This window comes from Mustela putorius, unplaced genomic scaffold (assembly GCF_011764305.1).
Source record: "Mustela putorius furo isolate JIRA1106 unplaced genomic scaffold, ASM1176430v1.1 tig00003845_pilon_pilon_pilon, whole genome shotgun sequence".
NCBI lineage: Eukaryota > Metazoa > Chordata > Mammalia > Carnivora > Mustelidae > Mustela > Mustela putorius.
Genome location: NW_025421998.1, coordinates 26,804,528 through 26,818,644, shown reverse-complemented (window position 1 = coordinate 26,818,644; position 14,117 = coordinate 26,804,528). Strand labels below are relative to the sequence as shown.

The window sequence follows — 14,117 nt, the reverse complement described above, 5'->3', positions numbered from 1 at the left end:
AAACTCCTCCAAGTAGCTGTATTGAAACTACCCGTGCCATTTTGTTTTGGGCTGGTTTCTTTAGAATTTTTCCAAATCAGACAATGAATATTCTGAAGTAATATTTTAAAAATGTTAAATTTCTAAAGTCCTTTTTCATTTTAATACCACAAAACTGTCACAGGGAGCATAAAAAAAAAATGTGATTGGACCTTTGGACCTAATTCAAGGGAAAACCTACCAAATAATGCTGGTAACAATGGACCTTAGAATGTGACCTTTTCAGGTTCACATTCAAAGCCATCAACAAATGAGCTAAAACTGCAAAATCTCATTTGTAAAGATAACAACCAGAGAAACAACAGCAATAAGAATAGATAGAGCAAAAGATAGGCAATGGGGAGAAAGTAGAAAAGGTCACCAAAGTAATGTCCAGCTAAGTTAAAGCTAGCTACACACACACACACATACACACATGCTATAAATACATAATATTGAAAATAGTTCCTTCAGTTCCATTATTAAGCTATTGAAATAAAATAATTATTGACTAATTTAATTTTGATCTATGAAGATAATAATACTATATCAACCAAGTAATTTGGGTGCACTATCAACATTATAAATTATTCCTAAAATATTTGGCTGTATCTTTGAGCTGCTCCAAGGATTTAAACCCGTGACAGAACATCACGGGCAGCAAGGTGTGTCCTGCATCCCAAGCCTGGAATTCTGAGGTAGGCAGAGACCTCACAATCTTACTTTGAAACAACTGGATGCGATAGAAAAGTGATTTAGCACTTTTTAGTTGTTCTTTTCTTTCTCCCCTTAATTAGTGTGTGACTCAGAACAAATCATTAATCTTTCCAGGGCTTAGTTTTTCTATAGATGAAATGATGGTTCTGGAGCAGGCTATCACTAGAGTCCTTATCAGCTTTTTATTTCCATGGTTCCTCAATTAATAGAAAGTCGTCTACTGTTTTGTTCCACGGACTGTGTGCCCAGTGCTGCCATCGTGTGGTAGGTACAGTGATAGTTCTGCATTTTTAAGTATGGTTGGGTGGGGCGGGGACCAACAGAGCCAACAAATTGAAAACAGATGTGCAGTCAAAAAGACACTACCAGGTTTAATTAAGGTTAGCCACAGTGGAGTAATAAAACAAAATGATGTCTAACCATCTTGTATCTAACGAAAATAAAGAGGTCAAAAAATAATTTAAAACAGATTGAATTGCCTCACAGAAGGTAAAATGTGTTTACTTGGAATGCCCCCTCAATAATTGAGGACGGAAATGATTTAACACTCCAGGATTTATTCCTCTAGGGTAAAGGAAACCTCTCTACGGGAGTGGGCTTCTTCCATCATATATTAATGAGATACATTCTTTCTCCTAGTTGGTACTTGCTAGTACAAATAGGAATTTAAAAAGAAAGTAGACACAAAAATGTAGGCTTCCAAAATGCATTTTATTACTAAGTAAACCTCAATCCCTCAAAAAAGAAACATTTCTCATGTGCAGTACACAGGCACATGATATATTCAAGCATAATAGGTCCATGATCTCCGAAACTGATTAAAAGAAAATAAAGATAGAACAGTTTTATATTATTAATCTGGAATCATAAGACTATGGAAAATCGTATTTAGTATTAATGTTTTAAAATACTATTTTAAAATATATTGTTTTTAAATATTATTTATGTTTAAATATAAATCAGAGTTCACCAGTTGCCTGTATATCCAGATTTGGAACCCCCACAAATACCGATGTCTGTAAGAACACCATCTTCTTCTACCTTAGAGTGTGACTATACATATTATATCTCACTGTCATTCCAATTTAAGTGTATATATAAAATATCCATGGTCTGTTATGATTTTTTAATTCACAAAACTATGTACTCCCATGTTGAGTGTGTTACCATTAAATATTCCTTTCAATTAAACTGGTTTTGGAGGGATTGGGAAAAGAAAACATCTAGTTGAATGATCACATTTTTCTCTACAGTATGACAGATTAAAGTTGCACATTGTTTTTAAAGCTATCAAAAAAAATTAGAAATCACATTGCCCCCAAGTTTCCTTGACAAAACGTGGAGTAAAAAAAACCCTCCCACATCAGGTGATGTTAATGAGAGATTTCTGATTTGCATAATACACACAGCCGGATAAAAAGTAAAATATCTACTAAATTATTTGGATGTCTGTGTGGTTAAAGGAAAGACTTATTAATTTTATTATTATTTCATGAAATATTGCTTCAGCATAGTTCCAGGGTAAGCTTTTGAGAAAGCTACCATGGAGAAAACACAGGCTCGGCTTCCAACAGCAGCATGAATGTGACAACCAGAGCCAAGAATAGAAAGTGGTCATTGCAGGAACAGGCCTGTGATCTTGTGCTAGGAGAGTACGGATATAGAAGAGGTCGCTTCTGAGGGGCAAGAGGAGGAAAATACACAAAGCAGGTGCAGTCCGAGCTGGGCCTTTGCAGAAAAGTAGAGTTCCGATATGAGAAAATGACAGGGGCAGAGAAAGGCTAACAAAATCAGAACGGGCCCAGTTACAGCTCAGGACGGGGGGTTGGGGGGGGGAGCCAAGCCAAAGGGAGCCAGCATGAGGGGTCTAAGTGGGCTTCCATGCAAAGGGTACAAAGGAGAATGACCAGAAATACATTTGGAAAGAAGCAGATGGTTAAGGACTTAGGCAAACTAAAGAATGTGACCAAAACCGTGAGATGTCTCAAAATTTCACTGAGACCCAGGCTCTGATATCCAGTTGTAAAAACACTTTATTCATTAACGTGTTGAAGATAACGGAGGTTTAGCTCAATGTGAGAGAATTGATATGTTCTCATTTGGAGACTGTTTCAAGAGAAAGAAATTAGTAAATATGTGCATGGTTTCAACTGTCTGATAAAGAACTATTAAAATATTTGGGTTTTTAGTTCCAGTTTCTCAAAACCTCTGCATTTCTGTATGTTTAATTGCATTTTATGCTATGTAGATAGCCCAGTAAAAAACAAATTTCTCCTCTACATTTTTTAAAGATTTTGTTTATTTGATAGAGATCACAAGTAGGCAGAGAGGCAGACAGAGAGAAGAGGGGAAGCAGGCTCCCCGCTGAGCAGAGAGCCCAATGCAGGGCTGGATCCCAGGACCCTGAGATCATGACCTGAGCCGAAGGCAGAGGCTTTAACCCACTGAGCCACACAGGCGCCCCCTCTCTTCTACATTTTTAATTGAATTCACTTTTAGAAACTACCAGACATCAGGCTCTCTGTACGCTACACTTCCACACCAGATTAGTAAGGGGGAAATCAGTCAAGTACCAGATGTTTTGGGAAGATGATGCCCAACATCTTGATTAATGTGAATTGTTCACCTAACTTCTAACTGCCCGAAGTTTCTTTAGACTCAGACTTACACATAATTTTGTTTTCTAAATATGTTAGGTAGACTTAGACTTAATCCAGTATATGCGTATGGTCTCTAGATTTGGTTTTCTTTCTTTTCCTATTTCTTATCAATTATTATTTGTTTGCACTTAAATCTACAGCACTTGTACAGGCTTTCCAAATGAGATATCTATTCACCTACTCAAGATGAAAAACTCTCCTTAAATTTATTTCTAGCCTTGTTCCTTTCCTCTTGTTATATTATTTTATATTCTGGACACATCTCAAATTTCCCAAGAGAGGAATAGAACTAGAAATTGCATCAGGTACAATCAAAGTTCACAACAAAAAGATTGAGTATTTTGAAATTTAAATAGGATGGTTCTGCTATAATAGCTATTTTGATGCATTGTGACATTGCTTTTGGCTGAAAATTGTTTTAATCTAGTAAAAGTAAATTGATTTAAAATTAGTGTATATTAAATAAAGCTTGTTTTTGAAAATAGTATATTGAGATTTTCCAGTTGATGGTATTAAAGTGTTTCATTCAATATTATCTTGAAAAATATTAGCGATAGTGTTGATTGGATTACAATAAAAAAGTGTGGCAGATATCTTAGAAAAGTATAGATATCTTAGAATCATTAAGTGACTATCAAAAATGCTAATCAAAAAGTGTGGCAGCTTTCCTTTGTTTACAACTAGTTGACTAATCTGACTCATTATGATCATACAGTTTAATTTGCTTTATTAATGTTCATAATTTATATCATAATCCTATCTCCTTTATAGTTTTTAAGTTATTCTTTTAAAAAGTTCTTAAGTTAACACTATATACACCATCTGGGTTTCTTTTACATAGAAAATATCAAACATTATAACTATCATTCTGTCTCCTCAAATCTACTATGGGTTACTGGTAATTCATCCGTGACTTGTTATTTAACAATATTCAAGCCTTTTTCTATATAGCTAGTCCCAATTTAACAATCCCAATACCCGTTAAGTTATTGACTGACATTTCTTCCTTATTTCTCTGTTCTGAGAAAGCAATCTTGCTAACACTGCAAAAGATATTGTAACAATTCCTGTTGGCTTTAGAGACTCTGTCGTCCCTAAAAGAAGTAGAAACTGGGGAAAAGCCAAAACCTTTGCAAGACTTGATCCTGATTACCCTGATGGTGGATTTCCTGTCCTCAATGGTTTCCCTCACAATGTTTGTATTTTCCCCTTCATTTGGATGTATTGATTTTATTAAAATGCCACCAGATTAAGAGTCATTTTGTTTGTGTACATCTCTTGAGGGAAAGTATAGATATCTTAGAATCATTAAATGCCTATCAATGATTCACCCACAGTGTAAATCTCTCCAACTGCTTAAGAAACTCCTGATTGAACACAGGTGATTTTATAGTAGAGAGAGACTCAAAGTGTTTTTGTATCCTAGAACATATCTAGAATTGGAAAGAAAATCAAGGAAAATTCATTATCGGGGGCTAGGCATGCTCAAAGACACTAGGGAGCAGCAATTGTCAGGAAAACCCTGCAGAAAATGTTGCGGGTATGACAAATAAAATCACAAGATGAGGAAGAGAAAGTAACTGAACTCCTGCTTTATCTCACTCCTCATGGTCACGGTTATGAGTGGAGTCTCCGTAACGGAACCCATTATTTGCAAATACAGAAGCTGAGATTGTTTAGATCTACTCCAGAACGAGCTAGGATTCCAAATCCTGTCAGTATGAACGAAGCTCATGCTCTTAAATTCTGACCATGTGGCAGAAGACATAATAGTAATTTTTAAAATTTGCCTAGAGAAGCTTCTCTCCACAAAAAGAAGAGGAAATATTTGCTTTCTCTTCCATCTTCTGCATCAAAAGACCCCCCCAATCTCCTCCGATCTGTAGCCCCACTAACAATATTGTACTGTTCTCCCACTGTATTAGAAAACACAGAATTATAATGTTTCTATGGGAATATGGATTGTTTTATCCAAAAAAAAAAATCAAACGTAAGGAATTATTGAAACAAGTCCCAATAGGAAATGAAGAAATGCCAAAGGGGAAACAAAGGTCTTCAAATTTAAAAACCTGCTGGGAAGAATTGCTAGAAATACATACAAACAAGCACAGAATTCTTCAAGCACTTCTTGAAACTATCTGTTCTAATATGCATCTTCACTTCTCAGGAGAAAAACACATTATTGGTTAATATGGAAAATAATTAAGGAATTTTCCCTTATGCCACTATTTCTCTCTACCCAAGTCTTTCTAAACTCCTTTCTCCATGAAACAGCCAAAATTCATACCTGCTTGTCCTTACTGTGAGACTATACAAAGGAACCACAAAAAGAACCAATAATAATGACAATAGTAATAGACTGGTTACATACTACTTAACTCAAACAATTGTTTGGTTTTGTTGTTGTTGTTGTTTTTCTACCTCTGTGTCCAAAATAATAATAATAATAATAATCAAGTACTTAGTGTTACCACAGCACCTTACTGGTTAAGGAAAAGAAAAGGAAAGGCAGATTAAGAAATGTGGAGTTCTTGCTAGAGCTGTTTCATTATCCATGTCAATGAAGAAACGTATAATGATGCCTTTGGAGATCGAGGAGAGTTTCATTGATTAACTGTGGTGTTGACTCTTCCCACACCATGCAGCAAAGCCTACCAATCACCGGCCTGCAGAAAGCTCCGTGTCCACCGGCTCCTCGGGCAGCAGCTTTGGCAGTGGGTATAGCGTGGACAGTGAAGGAAGCAGCAGCACCGCAGGGGAGACTAATCTATTTCCTATTCCAAGGATGTAAGTGTGGGTTTTTTTCTTTTTTTTTTTTTCCCCACTACAAAGTTAACAGCATCATGAGTAAGCTTTTCTTAACACTTAACAGGAAATAACGAGATAATTATCCAGTTCTGACTCACTGTCCCCAATGCACTTCGACTGTTTATGCCTACATAGAAAATAGACTGTTCAGGAAAGACTGGATTAATTTAGTCAATTCTAAGGATGGACACTGGTCACTTCCAGGACTATTTCATCAGTGCAATCTGCATTTAATAGGGAAACTGCTACAATAACCATTAAGTTCAGCAGCAGTAGTCCGTTGATGCAGTAATTACATAATGATCAAACACAAATATTATTGGTGTCTGAGATAAACTTAGATTCATTTACTTTGAATTGGGAGAGACTTAAAATTTAAAGACACTCCCTAGTGTCTCTTTAAATTTTAAATATATCATTTTTGAAATAGATAACACATTGGGCTCCTCGTATAGACTCTTCAGTAATCTTTCCACAATCAAAATGGAATATTTTGAAGCATTTCCATATTTTCTAGAAAGAATATCCAGTAATACAGGGGTCCCCAGTAGATAGTCTTGGAATAAAAATCATTTGTAATCTGTTAATCCTCAAGTTATTGATACTGCAGATCGAATGCAAAACGGAAGCAGATTGTGTTTAGGATGTGTCAGAGTGGGCTTAGTCATGTTGATGGCAAAAGTTAGCGGCATCCAAGAGACATATGTAGGTTATGTCTGCTCCAGTATCAAAATCTAGACTTTCCAATCTTTCCTTCTCCTCCCAGGGAACAAGTTTTCCAGGTTTTGAAAAGCGTCATTGGGCCACCCATCTCCACCATCTTGGTCAGGGCAAAGCTAGCTTTGCAAGTTCTGTGAGCTAAAAATGGCCTTCACCTTTTTAAATGTTTTAGGGCAGTGGGGAAACAGAAGAATCGCATTTTATGACACATAAAAATTTAGGAAATTGTTATTTCAGCGTCCATAAGTCAAGTTTTATTGAAAAGCACACCCATTCACTAATGTGTTGCCTAATGTCGCTTCTGCCCTCTAGAGGCAGACGTGAGCTCAGGCCCCTTCAAACCATCTCCTATCTGGCTCCCTATGGAGTTTGCAGACCCCTGATCCCGGCACTTGTTAAAGGATCTTCGTTTTCTCCAATGTTGAGTGAAGCCATTTCTGGGAGTGGAATTCTAGTTCTCTTTGTTTTAATGTCAAGGTTCTTATAAATCTTTCCTTCTGTGTCCAGAGTAGTCCCAATACTTAGATAATGGCTCAGTCTATAAAAGCAAAATAATGGGGGAAAGGGATTTGTACACTGAAAAATGTGTTTATTTTATGATTTTTAAGTTATAGTTTTCCTACTTCAACTGTTATGTTATTGGATCACCTGCCCATCTTTTTTTTTTTTTTTTTTTTGTAAGACTTGGGCTATGGATTCAATATTATTTATATTTAATCAGTTCTTTTTTATTGGACATTACTTCTAAAAGAAGTCTGATCTCATTAGTCCTCTTTCTCTGATGATCCTGTATGAAGAGAATTTCAGCAAATTCATTACATATCTCTTGCTAGGCTTTGAATATCACATGAGTTAGTAATTTTTTTAACCACACATCGCTTAATATCCCTCCAATTTATCCATACATTTCAAATAATTAAACACTCATGATAAAGTTATAACTTCCAGAGAAAAAGTGTGTTATTTCCTCAGTATCTGAATATCTGAAGTGGAATTAGATTATTTATTTTTTTACATACATACCACATTCCAATTTTGTTTTTCCCATTTTCCTCAAAGCCTTTCAAAACTGCCTCAGGCACACCATTGTTTTGCTGTATAAGCACAAAGAAAATTCTAGTTTCCAAAGCAATATTTGGTATATCTTTTATATACCCATTTGTGTCTAACACAATTACTGCTTAAGTTAACATAAGAGTTCAATAACTATTGGTGATTGATTAACAAATAGAAGTTATAAAATGTGTAGTCCGCATGTTCTGAGCTGAAGATTATTTCCTGGGAATTCAGAAAAATTACACCCTTCATATAACCCACAGTCATGTTTCCTTTGTACTTCATTTAGCTTCAAGATGCTGCAGAAGTACCTGTAAGATCTTAGAAATGCCTCTTGTACACATTTATCTGTGCATCTAACGTTAGAATCAGTTTTCATTGGGAAAAATGACTGCAGCTGAATACCAGATACCATTAAAATTCAAAAGCTAGGACTTAAGGTCAAATAAAAAATTACCCAAATTTTACTATTACTAAAAATTTTAATTATTTTGTCAAAATTGGAGATACATAGAAGAGTGATTTTTTAGTACTCTCATGTGTTAGATGAACACTCCTAAAATGCTTCTTCTTTCCATTTGAGTTTGACTCAGTAATAGGACGTTTGGTTCCCTCTGCTAGTCATAGTGTCTTGCTCACTGTAAGACTGCTACTGTGTTGTTAAGCTTTTCTCTCTGATCAGAACAGAGCAGAGCGAGCTCTACTTTAAATTTACCACCCACTTGTATTGAATCTCATTGAAACAATTACACAGATTTAAGTTTCTTTTATTGCTTAATCAAGACTATTTTGGCATATATTCAGAGGCAGACCATGTCTATATGTATATAAGTATATCCATGATTTCTAACATTTTTGTGTGTCCTTCACACTTGATAAGAATTTGTGTTTAAACCTCTGACCTAGAATTGTCATAATAGAAAAATGTAATGGCTTTCAAGATAAAATAATTTCTGAGTTTATATCTACTCCTCTTTCATTATGTGCAGAACCATCTCTCTAGAATGGTAAGAGAATCTTTAGAGCCATTTTCAACTGAGATGTGATTGCATTCTTAAGAAAAAAATATGATTACATTCTCAGCAAATTCAGCAAAGCAAATATTTTTGTGAAAGTAAGAATTAATTGTTAGCAAATCTTTCTATGTTAGAATTATTATCTAGAAAGTAAAGTATCAAAAAAAAAGAAAGTATAGTATCAAGGCATTCTTTTGTTCAAACACCCTTTTTAAAACTTAGGTGTTTTTGTTTCATTGTTTTAAAACATCTTATATAAGTATGTATAAAGGCAACTCCAAAATCTTTTCTATGCCTGTGGCTTTTTCTCTTATTGAAAAAATAAGAAGTGTTTGGGCTGTTACATTATCAATATTCTGAACACACAGTGCCCAGAGTATCATGAATTCTTCATTGATTTGCCCTTCTTGAAAGTTCAAGGCTGAAACTAAAGGAGTAGTAGAATCTGGTTGAATTCTAAAGCCATTATGTTCATACCTACCTATTAATATTTTCTATTTATTGAATTTTATGTTGTTTTAGGCACTGTGTTAAGTACTGTATATAAATTTTCCATGTGATTTTCTCCTACCCAAAAGCTAGCTAGTGTTTCTATCTTTATATTACAAAAGGAGAAATAGATTCACCAGATTGAGTAGATTTGCCTTAGATGACACGTAGCATGAAATAGCAAAGCCAGAGGCAGAGACCAGGAAGTCTGACTTCAAAAGCCAATATGCTACACACAGTTGAAACCAGACGGGATCTGAAATTCACTAAGTGAAATAAAAATCTGTGTTATTACAATATTTTCTTTTAAGTTATTTAATTCAACATTTCCCTTCTACCAAAAGGTCTATAAAAGTCATCATAACATAAAGACATAAAAACTCTCCTCAGTTCTTAAGTTAAAAATGAAAAAAACAGCAATACCATAATTCTCTCTTTTTTTTAAGACTTTATTTATTTATTTGACAGAGAGAGAGAGAGATCACAAGTAGCCAAAGAGGCAGGCAGAGAGAGAGAGGGGGAAGAAGGCTCCCTGCTGAGCACAGAGCCTGATGAGGGGCTCGATCCCAGGACCCTGAGATCATGACTGGGCGAAAGGCAGAGGCTTAACCCACTGAGCCACCCAGGCGCCCCAATGCCATAATTCTCAAAAACAAAATTTGAAAATTTCATGATAGTCTGATCTTTGATGAATGAGTCAACGAACAAGACACTGAATTTTGAGGTATTATATTCAGACTAAGTATGAAAAAGAAACAAGCCCCTATTTTAAAATTAACATGATACAAAGCAATTTATGGCCATTCAAGTAATTTATTTCAGGTGTGAATATATAATGTTACTCTATTTTTTGGGAACTTGGTCTTCTCATTTGCATTTAAGAGAGCATAACTAAATGTGTAAACTTGTATTTTCTTTTAAACAGAGGAAAGATGGGGCAGAATGGGCAAGAGCCTGTAAAGCAGCCAGGAGTAGGAGTGGGACTAGCAGACACGGAGGGTAAGTTAAAATGTATAATTATTTTATACATTGTATACATGTATACATGTATAATTATTTTATACATGGATTTTTGTTAACTCTACATGTTACACTCTGAATGTTTGATGTGTTTTCTTTGAATACAAATGTGAATTTCTAAGTGCTAATGGCAACAACACTAGGAAAATGACCCCGTTCTCTATGTTATCTAGTAGATTAGAATTATCTTGTAATTTTATTTAAAAATTTCCCAATTTCTTGATTTACATTTAACATTTAAATACTTTGGTGTACTAAAAATTTAAAAGAGAAAGAAAAGTGAGAAGGATGACGGGGGGAGACTCAGAAGACTCTCAGGGAAATCTCATTGAGATTTAAAAAAATTTTTTGTTAAAATACCATACAAATAGAAAATAAATCATGAAACTTCACTTAAAATGGAAATTCTTAAATGTATGGAGCTCAATAGAAACTAATGGCATAAAAATCAATTTACAGGGAAAAAATGACTAACTTCTAAAGTAAAAACCCAATTTGATTACAAAATGCAAGAAAATCTTGAACTTTGGGAGATATTCAGGACCTGTAAGGTATACAATGACTAGCTTATCTTTCATAATATTGTGATAAGATCTGACAACACTATTAACCTTCTTAGATTGCATAACCTCTCAGTAATTTCAACTCTCTTAATTACTTTATACTATTCTAAGTATTTTCATATATTATCTCATTTAATTCTTAAAATTACCCATGAAGGTAAATAATACCATATACTGGTTTTTACATAAGAAGAAACGGAGGTGGAAATATCACAGAAGATAAGAGCAAGTAACCTGAACCCAAGCAAATTATGCCAAATCACCTGCTATTAAAAGGAATGATTAATGGCATGGTATCACAAAAACACAAGATGAAGAAATAGGAAACCCAGATTTGGATTTCAAATCTGGTCCTGCTATCTAACTGGTGACCTGATCTGTCTTCAGAAACCTCATCTGGCAAATATTGGATGCCAGTGACAGCTAGGTTCCTTGTGGATTAGTAGATACCACATTTTTCTGATTCTACTAAAACTTTTTCTTTAGATTCATTCAAAGACTGTATTATCTGCTGCTGTTTTCCCCAGGGTTCCACCGTTAATCTACCCATCATTTTATACACTCAGTACGTAAACTCAGCAATTCTCATCTATATGTTGATTAGGTCCAAATTTACCCTCCAGACTCCCTGGAATTCAGCCTCCCATAGTTCATGTCTGCCAGGCACTTGCATCCAACCAACAAAATGGAAACCACTCTGAATATTTAAAATAGGGGAAGTTGATGGCTGGCAATGGTTACCCACTCATAGTCTCCCTGAGAAACCGGGCGCTGTAATAACAGACCTACTGAGGTGGCAGAAAGAAGTGACTATCCTGAGAGCTGAAACCAGGGCAAGCCTGAATTGCAGGGAGCAGGGGACAAGGAAGAGAAACAGCAAATACCAGAAATACATTTGGAGATAGGTGAGGATGGGGAGAAATATCCTGGTTACTTCCTTCTTCCCATTCTCCAATCTCTGCCAGTGCTGCCTGATCAAATCCCACTGGAAGCCCAACTGCCAGGCGAGCCAGGGAAACAGCCAAGGAGACAGCTACCCTGATAGGAGAGCGGGGGCAAGCCGGAGAATGCACCCAAGGGCCCAGAGGTGCAGGGCCAGTGCAGAATCTTGCCTGAAGATCCCATGGAAGAATCAGATTACATACGTCCTGACTTAATTCACCCTCTTCCAGATTTTGTGTCCTTCTCCTCCTGTGCTCTTCTACCACTAACCAAATCTGTGCCTGTTTAAACCATAATTTGCACATTTTGTTCTTCAATTTGAGTGTATGTTTTTATGCCTGTCTCCTCCATAAAGTTGAACATTTAGCCTAGAGCTATGGTTTAGTCATCCTGGTTGCCCAGCACTTGGCAGAAAGCTTTACCCATAGCGTTGCTTCTGGAATGTTTGTTGAACTCCTATATGCCATCTTCAGGGACTTTGGTTAATATTGAATCAACTGTGCATCTTGGATCTTTTCAAGCAGCAAGAGCACAGCACAATGTTCCATTGATTCTTTTCTCTTTTCATTTCCCTCATGGTTTTTAAATCATTTCCTTTGACTACATAAAACTTTTCACGTCTTGGTTTAAAAAAAGAAGAATGTTTGTTGAGTGAATGAATAAATGATATAATAATATACGAAAATAATGCCCATTGATTTTTATATGACTCTAGAATTCAGGTAATTAGAGAAACAATTAATGTGCACTTTTTTCAAAGTCAAATTACTTAATTTTAATTTTAATGTTCACTGATATCTTGGAACACTGAAAAAATAAAATTAAATCAAAGAAAGAAATTAAAAAGGAAAAAAGTTTATTGATGAAATTATCTTATTATAAATGTTAATAACTGTCAATGAATAAGAATTGTTCAGCCTAATACTTCTTTCTTCTTTCCCATCACTCCTACAAGTATAAGCCAGTCATACGCTATTTTATATTTTATTTAAACTTGTGAGTCCATATGTTTATATTTTAGTGAACTGACTCTTATCAATATTTAATCTCAGATTTAGTTATTGAGCAGAGGGCTGGAGGTTGAGGATGAGGATAAGATAGAATACGTAATGTAATGTGAATCATTTATAGTTATGTGCCCTTTCAGTAGCAATATTTTGGACAGATTATTTTTGACCGAGTGACTTCTGAAGTTTGGACAATAAGCAAATTTATAATTTATTATCTATATGAAGTTGGGCATGAAAATATCCAACTGCAAGAGATATAAAAAAGATTGCTAATAGGGGCACCTGGGTGGGTCTGTCGTTAAGTGTCTGCCTTCAGCTCAGGTCATGATCCCAGGATCCTGGGATTGAGCCCCACATTGGGCTCCCTGCTCAGCAGGAAGCTTGCTTCTCCCTCTCTCTCTCCCTACTTGTGTTCCTCTCTCACTGTCTCTTTCTCTCTGCCAAATAAATAAAATATTTTAAGAGAGAGAGAGTGCTAATAATGTGAAGAAGAAATCTTCAGTAAGTATTTAAGCTTTACAAATAATTTTAAATTTAAAAGAATACGTAGAGGGCACCTGGGTGGCTTAGTCGGTTAAGCATCTGACTCTTGATTTCTACTCAGGTCATGATCTCAGGGTTGTGAAATCGAGCCCTGTGTCAGGTTCTGCATTCAGTGGGGAGTCTGCTTGAGATTCTCTCTCTCCCTCTGTCCCGCAATGTCTACATGTGTGCTCTCTCTCAAAATAAATAACTCCTAAAAAAAAAAAAAAAAGAACAGAGAGTGGGGAGAAAATTATTAAATCATATAGGATTTTAATTACTCTGAGCAAATAAAAAGAAAAGATCAATTTAATATACAAGATTTTGCTTTGTTCCCATAGAAATATAGAATCAGCTCTTGTGCTGTAATCCAGGTATATTTATGATATACATTTTGTTCTGACCAATTCAGAGGATTGCTTTCCTTTCCTTTTGTTGTCAGGCAACATATTTAGCCAATACATAGCCAAACAAACAAAACAGAATTCAGTCAGTTTGGTTTTACTCATAATGTTCAGTTTCATGACTGGATTTTTTCCTCCTTTAAATTCTTCATCAGGGTACCAGAAAAGTTGT

General features: G+C 35.4%; 1 protein-coding gene across 4 annotated transcripts in view; it reads left to right on the top strand.

The window, feature by feature from the left end:
* Nucleotides 1–14,117, top strand: part of PCLO (piccolo presynaptic cytomatrix protein) — a 408,014-nt gene that overhangs the window by 357,623 nt on the left and 36,274 nt on the right. For all 4 annotated transcript variants that reach the window (XM_045089737.1, XM_045089734.1, XM_045089735.1 and 1 more), the window contains 2 exons: nucleotides 6,041–6,182; nucleotides 10,410–10,483. In XM_045089737.1, the coding sequence (XP_044945672.1) occupies nucleotides 6,041–6,182; nucleotides 10,410–10,483 (216 nt within the window). The remainder of the gene's footprint in view (nucleotides 1–6,040; nucleotides 6,183–10,409; nucleotides 10,484–14,117) is intronic.